At 35.1% G+C, this 19,726-nt stretch overlaps 2 protein-coding genes across 3 annotated transcripts in view; both read left to right on the forward strand.

Annotated features, from left to right (window-relative positions):
- The first annotated feature begins 3,496 nt into the window (after positions 1-3,496).
- Positions 3,497-7,861, forward strand: alkal2b (ALK and LTK ligand 2b). The gene is made up of 6 exons (XM_079443100.1): positions 3,497-4,384; positions 4,973-5,268; positions 5,452-5,505; positions 5,594-5,674; positions 5,855-5,928; positions 7,032-7,861. The coding sequence occupies exons 2-5, from the start codon at positions 5,025-5,027 to the stop codon at positions 5,917-5,919; spliced, it is 444 nt and encodes a 147-aa protein (XP_079299226.1). The 5' UTR covers positions 3,497-4,384; positions 4,973-5,024; the 3' UTR covers positions 5,920-5,928; positions 7,032-7,861.
- Positions 7,862-14,225: 6,364 nt separating this feature from the next.
- Positions 14,226-19,726, forward strand: part of LOC306886632 (SH3 domain-containing YSC84-like protein 1) — a 29,505-nt gene continuing 24,004 nt past the window's right edge. For both annotated transcript variants that reach the window (XR_013785639.1, XM_079443911.1), the window contains exon 1: positions 14,226-14,554. Coding sequence is in view for 1 of the 2 variants with exons in the window: in XM_079443911.1 (XP_079300037.1) it covers position 14,554 (1 nt within the window). In the remaining variant the exon portion in view is untranslated. The remainder of the gene's footprint in view (positions 14,555-19,726) is intronic.

Consider the following 19,726-nt stretch of genomic DNA (forward strand, 5'->3'; position numbering starts at 1 on the left):
TGTTTGTGCTGTGTCAAGCATGTGCTGCATAAAGTAGGCCTACTACTTAATTCTCTTGCAGTGAAATTCAAGTTCTAATGTAGAAGTTTTCAAATGAAAAGGAAAAATGTTGAAGCTCATACTTGTAGCACAGTTGCCATTCTCATAGTATATAGTTAGATGATGTTTCTTTAAATGTACAATGCATTGCATATTCAACAAATTCTACAAAAACAGCTTAGTGATGCTTATCGTAATTTAGCGGGAAGGGGTATTTTTTGTGTTTTGCTCACACCGCACCTTCATAGCAGAGAAAAGTGTTTTAGCTTAAATATACCTTTATTTATTTAACATTTTGTCACCTCCCAAAAACCCTAGACGCCAAATAATTAGGGAGACTTAACAGGAATTTAAACTAATTTAGCGTTTTTTATTATATTTAATGATTTAATCAATTAATTTATTTTTTTCTTTTTTACTTGATTTGTGGTTGTATACAGTTATATTATGTTATTGTTTATCTCACAAGACCTATAGGGGGCAATAAGTATACAGAGTACATGTACAAGATATGTATATGTATCATTTAATTGTTTGTCTAGCATTGTTCTATCTATTTCGAGTTCAATACCTTCTTAAATTCAAATTCAATTAATCTTAAATTAGAATAAATTCAAGTTCTTAAATTAGAATAAATTCACATTTAATTAATCTATAATAGGCTATTCAGTAACAGGTTCCCATTGTGACAAATAGTCTGTTACTGGGGCATGTTGTTACAAAAGGCTGATGCATGTAAATTAACTATATTTTTCCTGGGTAGAAATAAGATCTACCCTAAAAATAACTGGCCAAAAGTAAAACTAGAATTGAAAAAGGTCTCCCCAATAAGCTCTGGGAAAACATAAAAATGTGTGTCGGCATGTGCTGCATAAAGTATGCCTACTACTTAATTCCCTTGCATTGTTTTAATTCAGTAAAGTATTTGTAAAGGAAGAACATTTCAAGCACAATCACCATTCTCTTACATATTACATATTGAATATATACTAACTAATGCTTCAAATGCTAAAAAATGTGACAACTAGCCCCAGTCTTTCCTTATATACACTCTAGGTAAACATAAAAATAGCTTTCAAAACAATGAGTCTGATTTTGGAATATTTACAATGTTTGGAAGGGCATTTTGTAGAAAATTAGTGGGTTGAAAAAAGTGCAGTCAAACAATTAATCGGGATTAATTTTTTTTCAGGATTTTTTTTTTGTTTTTTGTGAACAATTGTTTTATTTTATTTTATTTAAAGGCAAACTCAAATACACGAAAAAAAATAATCATTGGCAAACTTCAGACGGGCTTGTACATTTCTTGAGCAGGGGGCCTTGCAGGCGCTGCAGGATTTCAGTCCTTCATGGCATAGTGTATGGAATGATATTCCAAATAATGTCCGGAATATCATTCCATAGTAGTGTGTTACCAATTGTTTTCTTGGTGACTATGGTCCCAGCTGCTTTGAGATCATTGACTAGATCCTCCCGTGGAGTTCTGGGCTGATTCCTCAGCGTTCTCATGATCATTGAAACTCCACGAGGTGAGATCTTGCATCTTGATCTTGCACCTGGGAGCCAGAAATCTTGCTGATTGGTAGGGGATAAAATACTTATTTGACTCATTATAATGCAAATCTATTTATAACTTTTCTGAAATGTGGTTTTCTGGATTTTTTATTCTGTCTCTCACTGTTCAAATAAACCTACCATTAAAATTATAGACTGATCATTTCTTTGTCGGTGGGCAAACATACAAAATCAGCAGGGGATCAAATCATTTTTTCCCCCACTGTACATGCATGGGTGTGTATTTATATATACATAATAAATATACACCGTACACACACATATACTATGTAAACAAAAACTTTTATTTTGGATGTGATTAATCGCGATTAATCATTTGACAGCACTAAAAAAAATATCTACATTGAAAAACAAATTGGTGTAGAAACAGTTTGTACTCAGAAATTGCAAGTCAATTTCCCAATTAATTACAAAGAAACGGCAAATAGCACATTGATTTAAATATGAAATTTTGATGTACTAAAATATAATTTTCTAGAAAAATGTACTCCAATACTCTTTGTTTCATTTAACTTCAGTTTTAGAGGATATGCACATTTAGTAGGAAACAAATATAACTTCACAAACCATACATAAATGGAATGCAGCTTTGAAGCAATGAAAATATCAAAGCTGAGATGTGACTCAAATCTTGTGGTTTCAAGGTCTCTGCAATGTTACAGTGCACACAATAGTGTATCTGTCAGATGTAGTCAGTAAACAACACAGAATCACATGTAAGAATTGTGGGCGACAGCTTGCCACTACTTGTGTTGTTATCTTAGCCTTATCTCAAGTTTAGTAAGTCGCTTAGATAACTAGGGGCAGCTTTGAAGAACATTTTAACCACAGATGATAAAATAAGGGAGGCATGAACATTTCATTCACAAGCGCGGTATGGCTAATTTGTGAAGAGAGAGAGAGAGAAGAGTATGCGGAAAAGAGAAGGTGGAGCAGAAGAATAAAGACTGCAGGATTAAAAGATAGAGGGTCTGTGGGTGATAAAGGAGAGGGAAAGTGGGCTATTACAAAATCCAACAATGCATCATTAATTGGCACAAAGACGGGAACAACTGTGTGGCCACTGATGTGAGAGTGAGTTACAAACTTCTGTTCTTTAAAAATGCTTTTATCATTATTTTATAGCTTTCAATTTCACTCATTTAACCTGTCACAATTTCTAATTTCTACTAATGTTTATGAGTTTTAATTGCACTGAACTTATAACTGCATGCTGTCCCTTTGGAACAACTTGGATTTGATTAAAACATTTATGAATGCAATTATATTTATATTTATTCATTTAGCAGACACTTTTATCCAAAGCGACTTATAAATGAAGAACATCATAAGCAATTTATCATAAGACGCAAGTAATAAAGTTTTTAAATGTAAGTTTTCTAGTTCAGTGGGTTTATTGTGCAAGGGAAACTTTTTATATTTCACATAAAGGGATAGTTTACCCCAAAATTAAAAACCTCATTATTTACTTCATGTTGCTCCAATTTGTATGGCTTTCTTTCTCTCGCTCTCTCTTTTTTTAATAATAATAAAAAAGGTTTCAACTGTTTTTGTGAATGAGGTCCAAAATAACAGTACAACAGTATATTAATTAATAATAAATACATACATGATTTATCATCTTTTTTTCTTCCACAGAAGAATTAAATTCATACAGGTTTGGAACTGTAACGGGGTGATTAAACGATGACAGAATTGTCATTTTATAAAATCTCTATAAGGTACCATATGTTTACCTTGTGAACATTTAATTAAACTTATCATTCAGACTGACGCATTCACACTGTGTGGCACTGTTGAGCTGTGCCTCAACACCGCATCACGTTATCCCAGATAAATCCATGCAACATGATTAATAATAGTTCCCAAGGTTTATAATCCTGATTATCATCAGCTATGGACATGGAAGCGCGCAACAGAATGGTGTGCAACCCTTATTTAAACCGTTTGCGAGCCAGAGAGGAGGGGAATGAAATATGAGTGATTTTTTTTCTATACTCAAAGGGAGTGGTATAATGTCGAGATTGAGAACGAAACCAATATTGGAAAAGGCCTCAGTCTTCTCATAGACGCTGCTGTGGATAAGTCTCCAGGAGATTCTGCCTTCCCGCTCCAGCTCTAACCATGATGGTTTCTGATCATATTTTGCGCTGAAATACAAAACTGCAGCATCCTCTTTGGGGAAACTTTAAAGATAAAGGAGCAGAGAAGTACCGCGCGTACGTATTTCATAAGAAGATACAAAGAGGCATTAGGACAGAGAAAACACTTCTGGTGAGAATCTTTCCACTCGTGCCAAATTGGACCACCGGAAGATGCGCGTTACGAGACGGTGATCCAACAGAATTAAAATGCATTTTTTAAGGAATGCTCTTAACGCGTTTCTAATTAAAGACATGCCGGGGTAATCCACATGGGACAGCTCCTTACGTCTGCAACTGACAATAAAAAGTGAGGAACCCATGCCGGATGATCTGAAGCAACTTTACGCACCGGAGGGGGGAAATAAATAAATAAAAAGCTGCGGACTTCCGTCAATTTCCACCCACTTCGAGTCAACACGATCAACAGATGACCACGGCTGTCTTTAAACTTATAAAAGAGACTCGCTCTCCTTGTGCTATGGTGCGCTAGAGCCTGTGGAAGTACCTTTGGAGAAGCGACGCCAGCGGAGTCTATTTGATGTGTTTTGCGTTAACATTATTAATCTTTAAACAAGCGGGAAGGCTGTCAAACAAGTGTAAACTAAATCTGCATTGAAGAGAAACAGGTAATTTGTTACTTTTTCAAATAGACACTTGTTTCCAAAGCGTCTTTGCGCAAGAGCGTTCGTGTAAAAGTGGAGAAAACTCGGGATTCTTGCGTCGATCTGGGATGCTGTGATTGCTTGGAGATATCGGACAGTGCCTGAAGCTACATTTACTTGTTTTAAGTGAATCGAAAACTTATTTATTGCACGTTACAACTTTACAATATTAAGAGAAGAGAAATAATAATGCGCAGCTAATATAATGTACTTGCTTCTTTTAGCTTAATATTATTAAATTAACAATACAATTTCAGAATTTGTAAGGATGTAGTTGACAAAAATACTTGTGGGAAGTTGGCACACTCCACGACATCTAAAACTTTTTGAACAGAATTTGAATTTGATTTTTTATTTTTTATTTTACAATGTATTACCTGAAAGATCCACAAAATACTTAAAAGACGTGTACATCCATACACATTTCAACCTCTAATCTTTAAATATCCCTAGAAATTATATTTCAACTACATATTAATGCTGTATTTTAAGCAGATTTATATGAATCAAGTATTGTCACTGGGCACTGAAATGATCTTGTTGTGTTTGCAGGGTTATAAGACTGGACGCAGGGCAGAGGGGCTCTCGTTGCCCACCTTTCAGTATGAGTGCAGTGCGCACACCTGTCTTCATAGGGCTCCTCTTGTTGATCCTCACCACCGGCTACTGCAGACTGAGAGACAGGGACGACACCAGTCTGCTGGACCTCCTAAGGGACAGAGTGAGACTAGCACAGGAGCATCAAAGTGAGGGAAACACACAGCAACCCCCCAAGCTCACCGAGCATTCGGCGGAAACAAAAGACGTTAATAAAGTTACAAAGTCATATCAGCATGAACGCATTCTTGGTAAGCATCACCACATTCAATCACTGCCAAAATGAGATAAGGAGAACTGCTCCATATTTGAATACAGTAGTGGTTGTTTGATCTGTTGGGTGGCATTACATATCTTGTGACCAATATAAATATGAATAATCACATTTTTTGTACAACAATTTACAACCTGAGGAATTTCTCCTTTTTTAACAGAGGTCTTTCCGAGAGATCTTCGACAGAAGGAGAAGTTTTTAAAACATTTAACAGGTGAGCAAGTGTCAGCATCTCTATGCATGATCTTCATATGTTTGCAAATTGAAAGCAACTTAAAATCTGTCTTTTTATGTATTTGCAGGGCCGCTTTATTTTAGCCCCAAATGCAGCAAACACTTTTATAAACTGTATCATAATACCAGGGACTGCACAATACCAGCCTGTAAGTGCCACCTCATTTAATACCATTAGCATGACTTTATATTCTGAACTGTTTTGCCATGTATTCAGGAGAATAATTAGGCATGCACATTTTTTATTTGGATGTTTTTACACAATTTTGATTATGATTTTCTACGGTGCATGTCTTAAATCTGTCTAACTCTATTTTGTTTTCTTCTAGATTATAAAAGGTGTGCCCGGCTTCTTACAAGGCTAGCAGGGAGCCAGCGGTGCTCAGAGGGATAGATGTCGCAGGTGAATAGTTAACATATACACAGATTTAATAGTAAACTTATTTCCGCTGTGTCATATATTACAGCTAAAATGTTTGTTATGGAAATATTTGCCTAGAACACATACTAAGTGATCAAATGTCTGGTTTTCATTTCCAAGGCCACAATCATCCCACCGTCCCCACATTCTAAAAAAAGAACTTGTTAGACAGTTTCTGGTTACACACACACACACAGTGTGTAATCTACGTACAGAAGTATTAAACGTAACTCTACATGAGAAATATTACACCTTACTGTTTTATGACCTTTCTAATATTACGGAGTACCCAGATTAGCTTTTACTTCACCTGATTGGAATGAAAGGGTTTTCACGTTTTAGCTAAAAGGCTGTTTTGGTGGCGTTTCCAGTGCAGAAGTTAAGTTAGTCAAATGCTGTACTGTTCCTATAATTAAACAAAAATATAAGAAAAGCAAAAATAGGTGGCACCCGTACATCTGTCAAAGAAAGTACATGAATATAATCTGGGATTACATTCTCAATTGACTGTAAATGGCATGCTAACCATTTGAAGTTAAGAGCCACTCTTATGGACAATGGCCCTTTTCTTAATGACACTGCTTTAGTTCTCAATGTAACATTAAACATTCAGTCCTTTCACCATCTGTGTTGCACAATTTGCTCTTCTGTGTTGCTTTGTACCCACACTATTGTGCCTTTGAGGAGCAGAAACTATATAATCACGAGGTTTATTTTAGATCTTTTCATCCTCTGCCTTGTAAAAACTAATTATAGCTATAACTTGCATTTATAATTGCTTTGTATACTAAAATAATTAACAATTGCCAGTATTTTCCGAATAGACATTTAAAAAAACTAAAAAAAAAAAAAATATATAAGGAGATATCTAGGTGGATAATAATACTTCTTAACTAAATAAATAACATCAGCACTTTCTAATGCCCCCTTTTATTTTTGCATACATTAGTTCTCCAGCATGAATTTCTAGTATGTATTTCAGACATTTGATTTTACCAGCATCACATTATTAAGGTTTATTGTGTTATTTGTGTTATTATTAAAGTAATTTTTGTTCATGTCGATCATTTTGTTTCCTTTTACAGATTTCAAGAGACCTGAAGAAATAAAGCGAAGTGCCTTGGAGAAAAACAGGGAAATATAATGAATTCTGAACAATCATATTTATCATGTGAACATAGCTATTTTTGCAATGAAATAGAACTCCTCTTTTGACCTTTTCTTCTCACATACAGCTTATCAGTCTTGTGAGTTGACAAAACTTAATGTTAGAACTAAGTTTACTGGCAATGGTCATGGTGAAAATGAAGAAGACAATGTTTTATGGGAAAAACAAACACACACACAAAAAAATGTCCTGCTGCCAAATGAACTCTGGGTGTCACATTCAACTGCATATATTCAAATTTGAATTAGCCTTCACAGGTTGTGTGTCCAGTAGTTTTTGGTTGAAGAAGAATTTAGATGTTGTTTTGCAGATGTTCAAATGTGTTTACTGGCTGAACGCAGCCTTTGGTCCAATATTCCTGACAACCTCAAAGTCACATTCCTCAAAGCCAGAGCTAAATCCTTTGATTGAATTATGAATTGCATGATATTTTCTTGCCTTTTTTGTCTTTACAAGACATGTCTTGGCAGTGATGAACGCTACCGGTTTATTCTGTGAAAGAAATTAATTGCATTTTGCTAATATTGAATGTCTTATATTATGTATTTATACATTCAAGCTATTAAATATTGCTATTATCAAATGTATAAACATCTAAGTTAGAGTTCAGTTTGTAAATATTGTAAATATATACAGTATATATATAACATATGATCTTTAAATAAACATGTTTGTTATATAATGTTAAAAAGGTGTTGACGTATGAATTTTAAGTTATTTATTTCTAATAAATGCTATGTTCTATTGCTGCTTTTCATAGTTTCCCATTCCATTTTGGCTGTAAATCCATCTTTGAGGGGTATGAGACCCATTTAAGGGTGTGGGAAAGCAATACTCTGCTCTTAGCTGATGTCATAACAGCACATTTAAGTGACAGCCTTCTGAAATAATGTTTGCATTGGCATTATACTCAGGATAAAAAGCAAAAGAGAAAACATTTCAAATTGTTAAGAAAAAAAATATTTTTTTTGTTTGTTTTTTTTGCTGGCAAATTTTATTAGTGTCCATTAAGCAGAGGAAGCATATAATTTCATTATTACAGCTAGTTACATGCAGTCCAACTTAATGTGTTCAAATCAGCCATGTATATAAATTTATAAGTCTACATAAGTCTATAGTTTGGTTTTAAGCAGCAGCAGCCCATCAACTTGACTTAATGTATGTCATTAGTGAACCATGGTAAAACCCTCTATTATCTCTGGTTTAGTGGGGGGAAAAAGTATTTGATCGTCTGCTGATTTTGTTCGTTTGCCCACTGACAAAGAAATGATCAGTCTATAATTTTAATGGTAGGTTTATTTGAACAGTGAGAGACAGAATAACAACAAAAAAATCCAGAAAAACAAAAAGTTATAAATTGATTTGCATTTTAATGAGTGAAATAAGTATTTGACCCCTTCGCAAAACATGATTCCGTACTTAGGTGGCAAAACCCTTGTTGGCAATCACAGAGGTCAGACGTTTCTTGTAGTTGGATTTTGTCCCACTCCTCTTTGCAGATCCTCTCCAAGTCATTAAGGTTTCGAGGCTGATGTTTGGCAACTCAAACCTTCAGCTCCCTCCATAGATTTTCTATGGGGTTAAGGTCTGGAGACTGGCTAGGCCACTCCAGGATCTTAATGTGCTTCTTCTTGATCCACTCCTTTGTTGCCTTGGCCATGTGTTTTGGGTCATTGTCATGCTGGAATACCCATCCACGACCCATTTTCAATGCCCTGGCGGTACATGGCCCTGTCCAAGGTCCCTTTGATGCAGTTGTCCTATCCCCTTAGCAGAAAAACACCCCCAAAGCATAATGTTTCCACCTCCATGTTTGACGATGGGGATGGCGTTCTTGGGGTCATAGGCAGCATTTCTCCTCCTCCAAACACGGCGAGTTGAGGTGATGCCAAAGAGCTCGATATTGGTCTCATCTGACCACAACATTTTGCCCCAGTTCTCCACTGAATCATTGGCAAACTTCAGACAGGCTTGTACATGTGCTTTCTTGAGCAGGGGGACCTTGCGGGCCCTGCAGGATTTCAGTCCTTCACGGCGTAGTGTGTTACCAATTGTTTTCTTGGTGACTATGGTCCCAGCTGCCTTGAGATCATTGACAAAATCCTCCCGTGGAGTTCTGGGCTGATTCCTCACCGTTCTCATGATCACTGAAACTCCACGAGGTGAGATCTTGCATGGAGCCCCAGTCCGAGGGAGACTGACAGTTATTTTGTGTTTCTTCCATTTGCGAATAATCGCACCAACTGTTGTCACCTTCTCACCACGATGCTTGGCGATGGTCTTGTAGCCCATTCCAGCCCATGTTAACTTCTAGAATCAAAGTTTACTGCATAAACTTTCTGTTGTTATGTTCAGCCATATTGCAAGCAATTATATCAGTCTGCTGAGGTAATGCCTGTGTATCTCTTTCTTGCTTGCTTAGGAACTCCCACATGTTACCTGATGCCAACACTGTGGTTTAGCTGGTCTGACTATAATTTTGGGCTGCGGCCAAGAAAGAGTAAGAATACAAAGCAACAAATGGTACATCTACCATAATGTCTGAAACTGACCATCAAGAGAAGAATATAATAACTTTGGAATATCTGTAACTTAATAATGTAGGAAATTGAATGCACACAGGTTATACAGATTTGGAGTTTGTCACAGCCATACGTTGTTAATGAGCCACTGGTGGCAAAGTGACACAGATGGGCAGAGAGCAATGATTTAAAACCAAAGATCAGGAAAAAAACTGGCCAAATGTGACCTGATGATTATAAATGAACCGTTCAAAATCTGGTGACTCACACCTCCACGTCAGCTTTAACCGCATGCAATGAATGTGACACAAACAACTGAGCAACAGCACTGAAATATGTGTTTGCTTTATAATCTAGTATAACATTTTGAGAAGTTGAGGGATTCATCATGAAACTCATTCCATATTACAAACATATCATGTATCAAAAATATGCAAAAAATGGCCAAACATATATTGCTAATATGGATGTTAAATATATTTATATTAATATGTTTTTGATGTTTTACTATATGGGATGTGAAAATCATCATCATATTGAAATTGTTAAATTAGGCTAATATTTAAGATTTTTCCCAAATAAATGCATTCTAGGAATTTGTCTTATGTCTTTAGAAAGACATTTTGTGCTTGAAAGAACAACAAAGCTGAAGGACAATTTCTTCGAGACCGCTGTAACAGAAGCCAAAACCATACTGGGAGGCCAAATTTCAAGTTGTCTGGATAGGTGTTCCACAAAATGCCATTCTTGGCTTAATGCTCGTTCCCCTTTCCCACTTCAGTTGGTAACATGCTGGAAAAAGTTCCCGGAAAGGTGACATGAAGCATTCAAAGAACTCCATAAGCTGATTACTGGACCTTTGTAGAGCACATGATCTGAGATGTTCAAAGTAACAATGTATCCGCCAATGAAAGCTCCTCAAGTGCCTATAGCACCAGAGCTGAAGGATGCATATAAGATTAGAGAAAAGATATATGCCCATCCTTGGCTTTATAAACAACACCCTGCCATTAGCTCCACCAAACTGTTTGGCAAAACATGCTTTCTTAATGACAAACCTTCGAAGCTTCTTCAGTGGAATGTGAACGATATCTGAACGAAAGGTTACATTAAACTCTTTTCCAGCCTTACTGTGTCAGATTCAAATGATCATGTTACAAGATGTTACAGTTATGTTACATGACTAAACAAAAATGCCAATCAATCACCTAATACATGTCAGTTTATTATTAATAGATTCTTTTCAATTAAGTTCAAAATGATACAAATGGTTTGGTTATCATTAAAGTGTGCTGGCAACCTTTTAAACTCAACAACAAACTGGCATTTAAGAGACATCGTATAGGGTAAGGTAAACCCATTGTGCCTTTTGTACTTTTAAAGAAATATTTCTCATAAAACATCCAGAGTTATTAGGTTAAAATGTAAAGTTGTGAATTAATATACACCCCACTGTTCAAAAGGTTAGGGTTAGTAAGGTTTTCTAAGTCTCTCATGCTCACCAAGGGTGCATTTATTTGATCAAAACAGGAAAAAAATAATACTGTGAAATATTATTATGATTTAAAGTAAAAAAAAAATCAATTTGAATATATTTTAAATATCATCAGCCATTACTCCAGTCTTCAGAGTCACATGATCCTTCAGAAATCATTCTAATATGCTGATTTGGTGCTCAATAAACATTTTATTATTATAAATGCTGAAACCAGTTGTGTTCCATAATATTTTTGTGGAAACAGATTTCAGTATTCTTTGATAAATACAAAATTTCAAAGTACAGCATTTACTTGAAATAGAAGTCTTCACTGGCAGTTGATAAATGTAATGCATCCTTGTTGAGTAAAAGTATTCTTTCCAAAAATGGTTATAAATTACTCTACAAATTATTGAAAAAATAATGTCTATCCTAGGTGAGTTTCACATTAGAAGACCCTCAAGCATCATATAATGGGATCTAAGCCTACAGAGCAAATATGTGATAATCATATTACAAAAATAACCACCGACAATCTCTTCCATTGGTTACGGTCATTGGTCATGTTCAGAACTTAGAGTCAAAATCCATTAGAAGATTTTCGAATTAATTACAAACTTCAGACTTTAATCCTCTAATTTAGGATTTCTGCAGAGTCAGAGGTCAAACAGTGGTGTTACAGACTCTTGAGAGAATCACAAAGACTTTTGGAAAGTGATGTTGAACCCATCAGACTTGGGTTTGTATATGTTGAAACCATGCAGATGTTTGTTAAATGCCAGAATGCTGTCTACTATGAAGAGAGGATGAGACACACATTACATTTCTTACATAGCTGGGTGTGGATGACTGACAACCAAGAGGGTGGTTGTATAAAGCCCAGACGGGAGCAGCGAGCTGCACGTCTTTCTCTCAGCTTCCAAACAGAGGCAGGGAGAGGAATGTTCTGCCACTGCCATTTGGAAGTCAGAACATAGAGGGACATCTCAGGCAAAGGGTCTTAAAATTCTGCCTCACTGTCTGTGTACATAAGATTGTTTGATCTCTTGAGATTGTCATGGTGCACATGACAAGCCAGTTCTGGCAAGAGCACACCAGAGGAATGGCTAAGTGATATTGTGTGAGGAGAGCAAGAAAATACAGTCTCTGTGTTTTTATAATTTTATGATAAATAGTAACTTCAAAAAATCTATAAATGCAATATAAGTGATAATAAATAGATAAAAAAAGTCAATTTCAAGTAAATTCTGTTCACTCAGCAGCCATATTTGCAATGCCTCTGGGCAGATATTTTGGGCATCCAAGACAAAATCCTTCCTACTTGAATAGGGGAATCCTCAGATCCCAGATCAGAAAACCTGTTATCAAATTCACATCTAAATAACATTTTAAACCAGAAACAAAATCTGGCATAAACTGTCCCATAAATATTGTTTCTTCTGCTCAAAAAGCTTATATTTCAGGCTGGTCAAGCCAAAGTGCATGTGCAGTTCTAAGATATTGATTAAAGTCAATTAAGATTTGAGATGAACTTCAAATACTTTAAATATTGCACTACATTTAATTAGTACAATATAATTACTCAATTTAACATTTAACAGTCCTATATTTATGCATTTTGAACTGGAATGAATATATACACACACATGTTGGTTTTTGTGGTTTATGGGGACTCTCCATAGGCGTAATGGTTTTTCTAACAAACTGTGTGTGCTATTGCCCTACACCAACCCTACACCTAAATTTAGCCATCACAGGAGACTTTGTGCATTTTTAGATTTTCAAAAAAACACCATTTAGTATGTTTTTTAAGCCTTTTGAATTATGGTGACACAGGCAGTGTCCTCATAAACCACCTACATATTGTAATACCTCTGTCATACCCATGTCATTATACAAATTTGTGTCCTCATAAACCACATAAACACGCGCACACACACACACACACACACATATATATATATACACATGCATGTAAAAGCTTTCCTGTAGCTCAAATGGTAGAGCATGGCGCTAGCAACGCCAAGATCATGGGTTCGATCCCCAGGGAAAGCAAGAGCTGATAAAATGTAAAACTGTAACTTGAATGCAATGTAAGTCGCTTTGGATAAAAGCGTCTGCTAAATGCATAAATGTAAATGTACATAAATACATATATGTTTGATTATTTTAAAATAACTTTCCTAAGCACATAGTATACCTATATTTGAGATGCTGTATAGACCCAGATGTTTTAGGGTTTTCTTTTGGCTTGTATACACAAAAAGCATTGCATCATGTTATAATATTAATACAGAATAAATCATTAGAATTTTCATGGCTTTTAAAATTAATGTTGACAAATGATCTTGTGGATAGTAGTTTAAAAAAATTATACAGACAAATAACAAACAGACCTAATGTGTGAAAATATATTGTTAAGAGAGCAAACAGCAAGAATGGCCAATCAACCCAAGAATTTCAGAGGTAAGTTCTTTAACACAACATGACCCATTCAAAATTATCCAAATAGGCAACCACTTTTTGGCACAACAGGAATGTGCCAATGGAAAACAGGCCTTAGAGCTCTGTTTATAGATTGTAACAACAACAGTGTAAATGAGACACGTTTCTAAAAACCTTTGAGTCCAGATTTCCCACGCATTTCTCTTGTGCTCACCGCAGATGATTCCTGATGTGGAAAATCACACTGAAGACAATCTGTAACCGTGAGACAAAGATAAATGACCAAAATGTAAAAACTTGCTGGCAGATTTTTTACACATTTTGTTTTATTTTTATTTTTTCAAATAAATCTCTTTGTTAACTCACTCTTTTTTTAAGTTTTTCTGGGAAGATAAACTCTTTGCTAAAAAAATAACTGCCAGCGGGAATGGTTTTTATTACACATTGATTGCTCCTAATAATACAATTTATAATAAGCATACTGTCTATTTAAAGACCGGAATCAACATTGCAATAAATGAGAAATATCACTCGTCATCACAACTGCGCGTGTCTGTTTGCTTTCTAGCGCGCTCCCGTGCATATAGAAGGACAGTCCAGAACGTGCTTCTGTGTGCACGAGAGCGCGCTAGGGGTCCTACTGTTGTCAAACGTCATTTACCTTGCTGTGTCCCATTGTTGCCTGAATCAAAAATGCTGACTCGAACTTTGATTCCTGTGTAGCTTAAAATAATGGTCTGTAATTGTGACATGCTACTTTGTTCGCGGCACTCCTTCGAAAATATTAATTACCAAGCAAATCGAAGTACTTTTATATTTGGTTTTATTTCCTTCTGGGTCCTTTAAGACTAAAGTAAACAGGTTTGGCAGGTGCATCGGCAGTGCACACGGTCGCTTTTAACTTCTCTTACCTGCACCAGGTGAGACTGCATAAAAGTCAACTTGAAGCTTCGAGAAGTCTCCGGTCCTGGCGAATAAAGAGCGTTTTTGGTAAAAGTAAGTACTAGAGAAGGTTTTTCATATTTCCCTGAGATGACTCGGTAACGTGTGATCGAGTTGCTTCAGTAACTTACTCTCTCTGCAAATAGGCGGCCTTGTTTCTACTTATTTAGTGAAGTGGCATTATATTACTTTTTGACAATTTAGACTAATTTTTAAAGTATGAGATCAGCTACTAAATGGTTTGGATTGCCAAAAAAAAAAAAAAAAAAAAAAAAAAAAAAATATATATATATATATATATATATATATATATATATATATATATATATATATATATATATATTATATATATATATAATATATATATATTATCATTATTTATTCACAGTCAATGTAATTCTATGATATATCCCTTACAGGAAATCTGAAAGAATATGTTGAATAGAAAATCAGTATATTTTGACAAGCCAACAAGATGCCTATATTTTGGCATAATGTATAATTACTCTGCTCAGTTGTCTCTTGTCAGTTACCGACGGTGGATTATGACAAGACACATCTCTTAATTAGTGCACTAAACATAAATTTTGTTTTTATGACAAGGATGTTTTTATTATTATTATTTAAGACTTAGAATAGATGACGTAAATACCATCTTGTATTATGATAATACAGACTGTCTGCGGTCTTGATTGACAAAAGCAATTAATTTAACCCCCGTGGGAAAATAGATATAATCCACCTCGAAACAGACATCTTGTCATGATTTGGAGTGTCCCTTCGGCATTCCAGAAGCTCTGTTAACATGCAGGAGGATTTGTCGAATGTGTTTAAAGCTATAATTGTAAATGAATAACCACTAAGGATTAATTGAACTTGTGCTTAAGGGATTTGTTGGAAACACTTCAAGGTGTTCTTCATACTTCTTGCCATTTTTGGACTTTATTTACTGACACATAATTTTAGAATCACACCATTTGCATTTCTCTTGACCTTTGACCTATTTGATTTGATTCCTTTGACTAAAAAACACTGATGTCAGTCATTGTAAAAAAGCGCTGAATGAAGAACCTCAAATCTTGCTGTTTAATTTGTTTGTAGGAAGTGTTAAAGCAGCCTCCACTGTAAATGTCAGTGACAAAAATATGTTTGTGCGTTCTCTCTCTGGATCAATGCTGCATCTGTAATTGTTCATTATCTCCTCCAACTACAAATTAAGACATAATTGCACTGTTCCAGGTATTTGCATTTTACATGCTTTATTTTGCTATGTTAATAAGGTATTGACTAATTATCTGCGTAAGCAGTAATTATTTGTACAGTAGTAATCACAAAAATTGTATTCTCATTGTTATGTTTGATATGACAGCTGCATTTATTAGCCCACCCCCTCTGTATTGCAGCTCAGGATTTACAGACATGAGAAAATTAGTAGAAAACAATATCGTCCATTATTACCTGGGGACAGTAATAGGGCTTAGTAAGATGCCCCCCAAAAAGCTTTGTTGCTACCATTCCTTGTCAGATCTGGGGGATGATTGCTCAGCCAAATTATACAATACAAAGTTATAGTATGGATTATTGTTCTCAGCCCTTAAGAAAATGTTCATCATGTAAGAGAGAGAGAGCTACATCAACCCTGCATATCTCCATCCAGATGTTCTCAGGTCACAAAGTTTTTTTTTTTGCTTTGTGACCGTCCCTGTTTGAATTAACTTTTTAATGGTACTGACTTTTTTACCGAAGACACATGCATTGAAGCCGTAGGCTGCAACAGAAAGAATGGATTCTTGTACTAAACATAAATCAGAAAAAGACCCAAGGCTCACATTATTCTGTGGCAGCTGACATTAGGGTTGGAAATAGGGCTGTTTAGCAGTGCTTTTCAAAAGATTTCTGCTTCAGGACAATTTTTGTTTTTTATATATTGGGCATCACAGTACCAAAAGTGATTATTGTAGCAGTTAAAAATAAAAATCCTTGAAATATGCATGATTATATGGTTAGTTGCAGGGCTCAAAAAATAAAGATTTTGGGCCGAACCAGGCCCACTGTGACAGAGTTTTGGTCCAGTTGACAAAACTCTTTTGCTTTTTCAGGTGTCCCTTTCGGGCCAATATTCATTGATCTTATAGATCAATTGTTATGCTTTGACATTAACATTTTTTTTTTTACTTTAATGGTTGTTGCAAGTTTTACTGATTTGTCACCAGCAATATGATGTTTTCTACCTGGCTGAAATATAAGAGGTTTTGTTTATTCATCATTTTACAGCAAAATTATGTTCATGAATTTGTAGAGTTAAATTAGCTGTATAATTTCCATCCTGTTGCATATTTTCCTTTTGTGGAAGAAAAAAAAATAAAAAATAGTAGACTACACCGTCAAAAGTTAGGTCCGGTAAAAGTGTCACAAAGGCTGCATTTATTTGATCAGTTATTAATATCAATGTTAAAAACGATTGTGCTGCTTAATATTTTTGTAAAAACAGTGATACGTTTTATTTTTGATGAGGAAATTCTTTATAAATTGAAAGTTTTTATTTGAAATAAAAATATTTGGTTACTTATAAATATCTTTACTTTTGCTTTTGATCAGTTTAATGCACCCTTGCTGAACAAAAGTATTAATTTCTTTAAAGATGTTGTACTGACCCAAAAGTTTTGAGTGGTAGTGTAAACGATTCTAAAATGCATTGCAAAAATGAACATTCTTTTGTGGTGCGTTGAAACTGATGGCATGGCAAAAATCAGCGGTAAAAAAGTTATTTGTTGTTGAGGCCTGTAACCTTTCAGTTTAGCACTGCCACAGAGATTATATAATGCCTAAAAGGTTATAAACAAACTATTGGGTTATGGTTGAGATGGCTTATTGACTATAATTCAGCCAAAGAAAAACAGTTTGATTTGTATGACTTGATAATGAAATGTCAGTATCTTGCACGGGACTTTTTACCATTGGTAACTCCAGAGGTTTCATATGAAAATCCTTATTAGTGTGAATTTGTTAGCATTACTGCATATGGGCTGTCGGGTGAGATAACTAATACAGCTTTACCACTGATAAAACGTTTGTTTTGGTTTGTTTGTAGTACACCTGATCCTTTAAAGCGCCATTACATTGTTCAGTGCGTACTAATCCACTTTAAAAACACGTCATGAGATCAGTTTAGACTGATGACTCAGACAGACATTCTTTCGTGAGGTGATTTGGCAGAATATCTGATAGATGAGATGCTATTTGACACAGGTTGCTTACGTATAAGTTTTTAGGTATCTCCCAGTTTGAAAGCATGTGAAGTTTTATGTACGTTGACGGCAGTTTGGGAGAGTAATTGTTCTAATGCATTACATCAAGAGCTATATGACAAATGGGAGAAGAATTGACAGCACACAGCTGTTTAATACTAGAAATCATGGGAGTGAAAGAGAATCATAGAGGTGTTACCAGCCGCAGCCTGGCATTTACTGCTACATTGTATATGTGATTGTGAATGAGAGATTATTATTGCCTAACTGCACTTTGTGTAAATTGAGAAAGTTTGATGCACGTTCTAGGTTGGTCTTTCAGGTTTTACAAAGTTCAGTACTCCAGTTCACATTCCCAAATCTTGTGCCCTATTGTGTGCTGTTCTTTTCAAGCTAGAGCAGTGTTTATGCTTCTTAAAATAAATAATGGTTTGTAGGCACTTGAAGCAGTACAAAAACAACATGACCTTGGACCTTCTTTTTTTTTTACTTTGGAAATAATCTGAAGCAACTGTGAATGAGTTCTTTGTTAGTCATCTGCTTTTTCATGTGATGTCCTGATCTTGGAGTAGGTTTTATGTGAAGGCATGAATCTGTTTTACTGTTGCTCAGACTTAGGGTTAGGAATTTGAACAAACCATAACCTTATAATAAACTTTGGTGTGTAACTCGTCCTGCACAGTCATGCTATAGGGATATGATATGAATAAGCCGTATCTATGGATTTTTTACCCTTTTTGGACCTTACACTCTAAAAAATAAAGGTTCCAAATGGGGGTTTTGCAGTGAATCCATGGAGGAAGCATTTTTGGTCCCCCAAAGAATTTTTCTTAAAATAGGCCTAACAATTTTTTTAGTTTGAAGATTTTGTAAAACATTTTAAAAACCTTTTTTCAAAATAAAGAATTGTTTGTGGAATGGAACATTTAACATCCATAGAACACCTCATCTTGGATCCATATTCCAATAAAGAAAGGTTTAAACTTTTTTTTTTATTTTTTTTTTATTTATTTATTTATTTTTTTACTATTTCAAGGATGCTAAATAGCAACAGCTCTTGTCAGTTGGTTACTTTACCTACTCTGTAGCTAAAGTCATTACTTGTCATTGGCTATTGAGTTGTCAAAAGTCAAAGTCTCCTCAAAAATGTCTTAAGAAGTGTTAGCTGGACAGAATGGCCTAATTGGTGGCAGTTCTGGTATTACTGTATTAAAGCAGGTATGCAGGAGAATAGTCCTATTGATGTGGCTGGTTTTAAAAGAATTCTCCAATTGGAAAGGCTGCGTGCAACTGAAAGTGACGCATTGCAAGCACCTCCCTGAGTAAACCACAGAAAGGGTGCACCTGCCAAAAGCAACTCTTATTTGTAGCAGAAGAGTGCTGGATCACTCCAATATATCCAGTGATTCATCCTTAAAAAATCAGTTTGTAGAATGTGATGCATCTATGTCACAAAATGAGGGTGTGGTGCTATTTAAAAGGAATGCTTTTGTAGTAGACATCGATGAAGTGACATGGCTCTGTTTTTAAAGCTAATCATTTATTTTAAAATGCTTAAATGTCATGTGACTTGAATTACGTCGCATATTAGATGGACATGTTTGAGTTTCATGCTTGAGATTCATTTTTATATTTTAAATCAAACCGCACTTGAAAATAGCACAAAAAATGACGTGCTGATATTAATGTTTGAGTAATTGTTAATTCATTATATTTGCAAAAATGAAAAATATATTTGAAAACGTTTCTGAAAATAATTAAGATGTTTGTAAAAGGTGTAAGAAAATATGTTTCCTTACAAAATATATAAAATATAAAAATACTTGATAGCTACACCACATTCTTGGACACTGTTATTTGTCTCTGGCTAGTTCTCTTTATATTTGCTGTTCTACCAGCATTAGTGCCATCGTGGCTTGTAGAAAGGCTTGAATAAATTGAGAAAGAACAGGAATAGAGGCAAATCTGACACAATTTT

The sequence above is a fragment of the Barbus barbus genome (genome assembly GCF_936440315.1).
Source record: "Barbus barbus genome assembly, chromosome: 20".
Taxonomy (NCBI): domain Eukaryota; kingdom Metazoa; phylum Chordata; class Actinopteri; order Cypriniformes; family Cyprinidae; genus Barbus; species Barbus barbus.

Coding starts and splice junctions, on each gene's coding strand:
- alkal2b (XM_079443100.1), top strand. CDS start 5,025: ATGAGTGCAGTGCGCACACCTGTCTTCATAGGGCTCCTCTTGTTGATC. Junction 5,506..5,593: donor GTTTTTAAAACATTTAACAG/GTGAGCAAGTGT, acceptor ATGTATTTGCAG/GGCCGCTTTATTTTAGCCCC. Junction 5,675..5,854: donor GGACTGCACAATACCAGCCT/GTAAGTGCCACC, acceptor GTTTTCTTCTAG/ATTATAAAAGGTGTGCCCGG.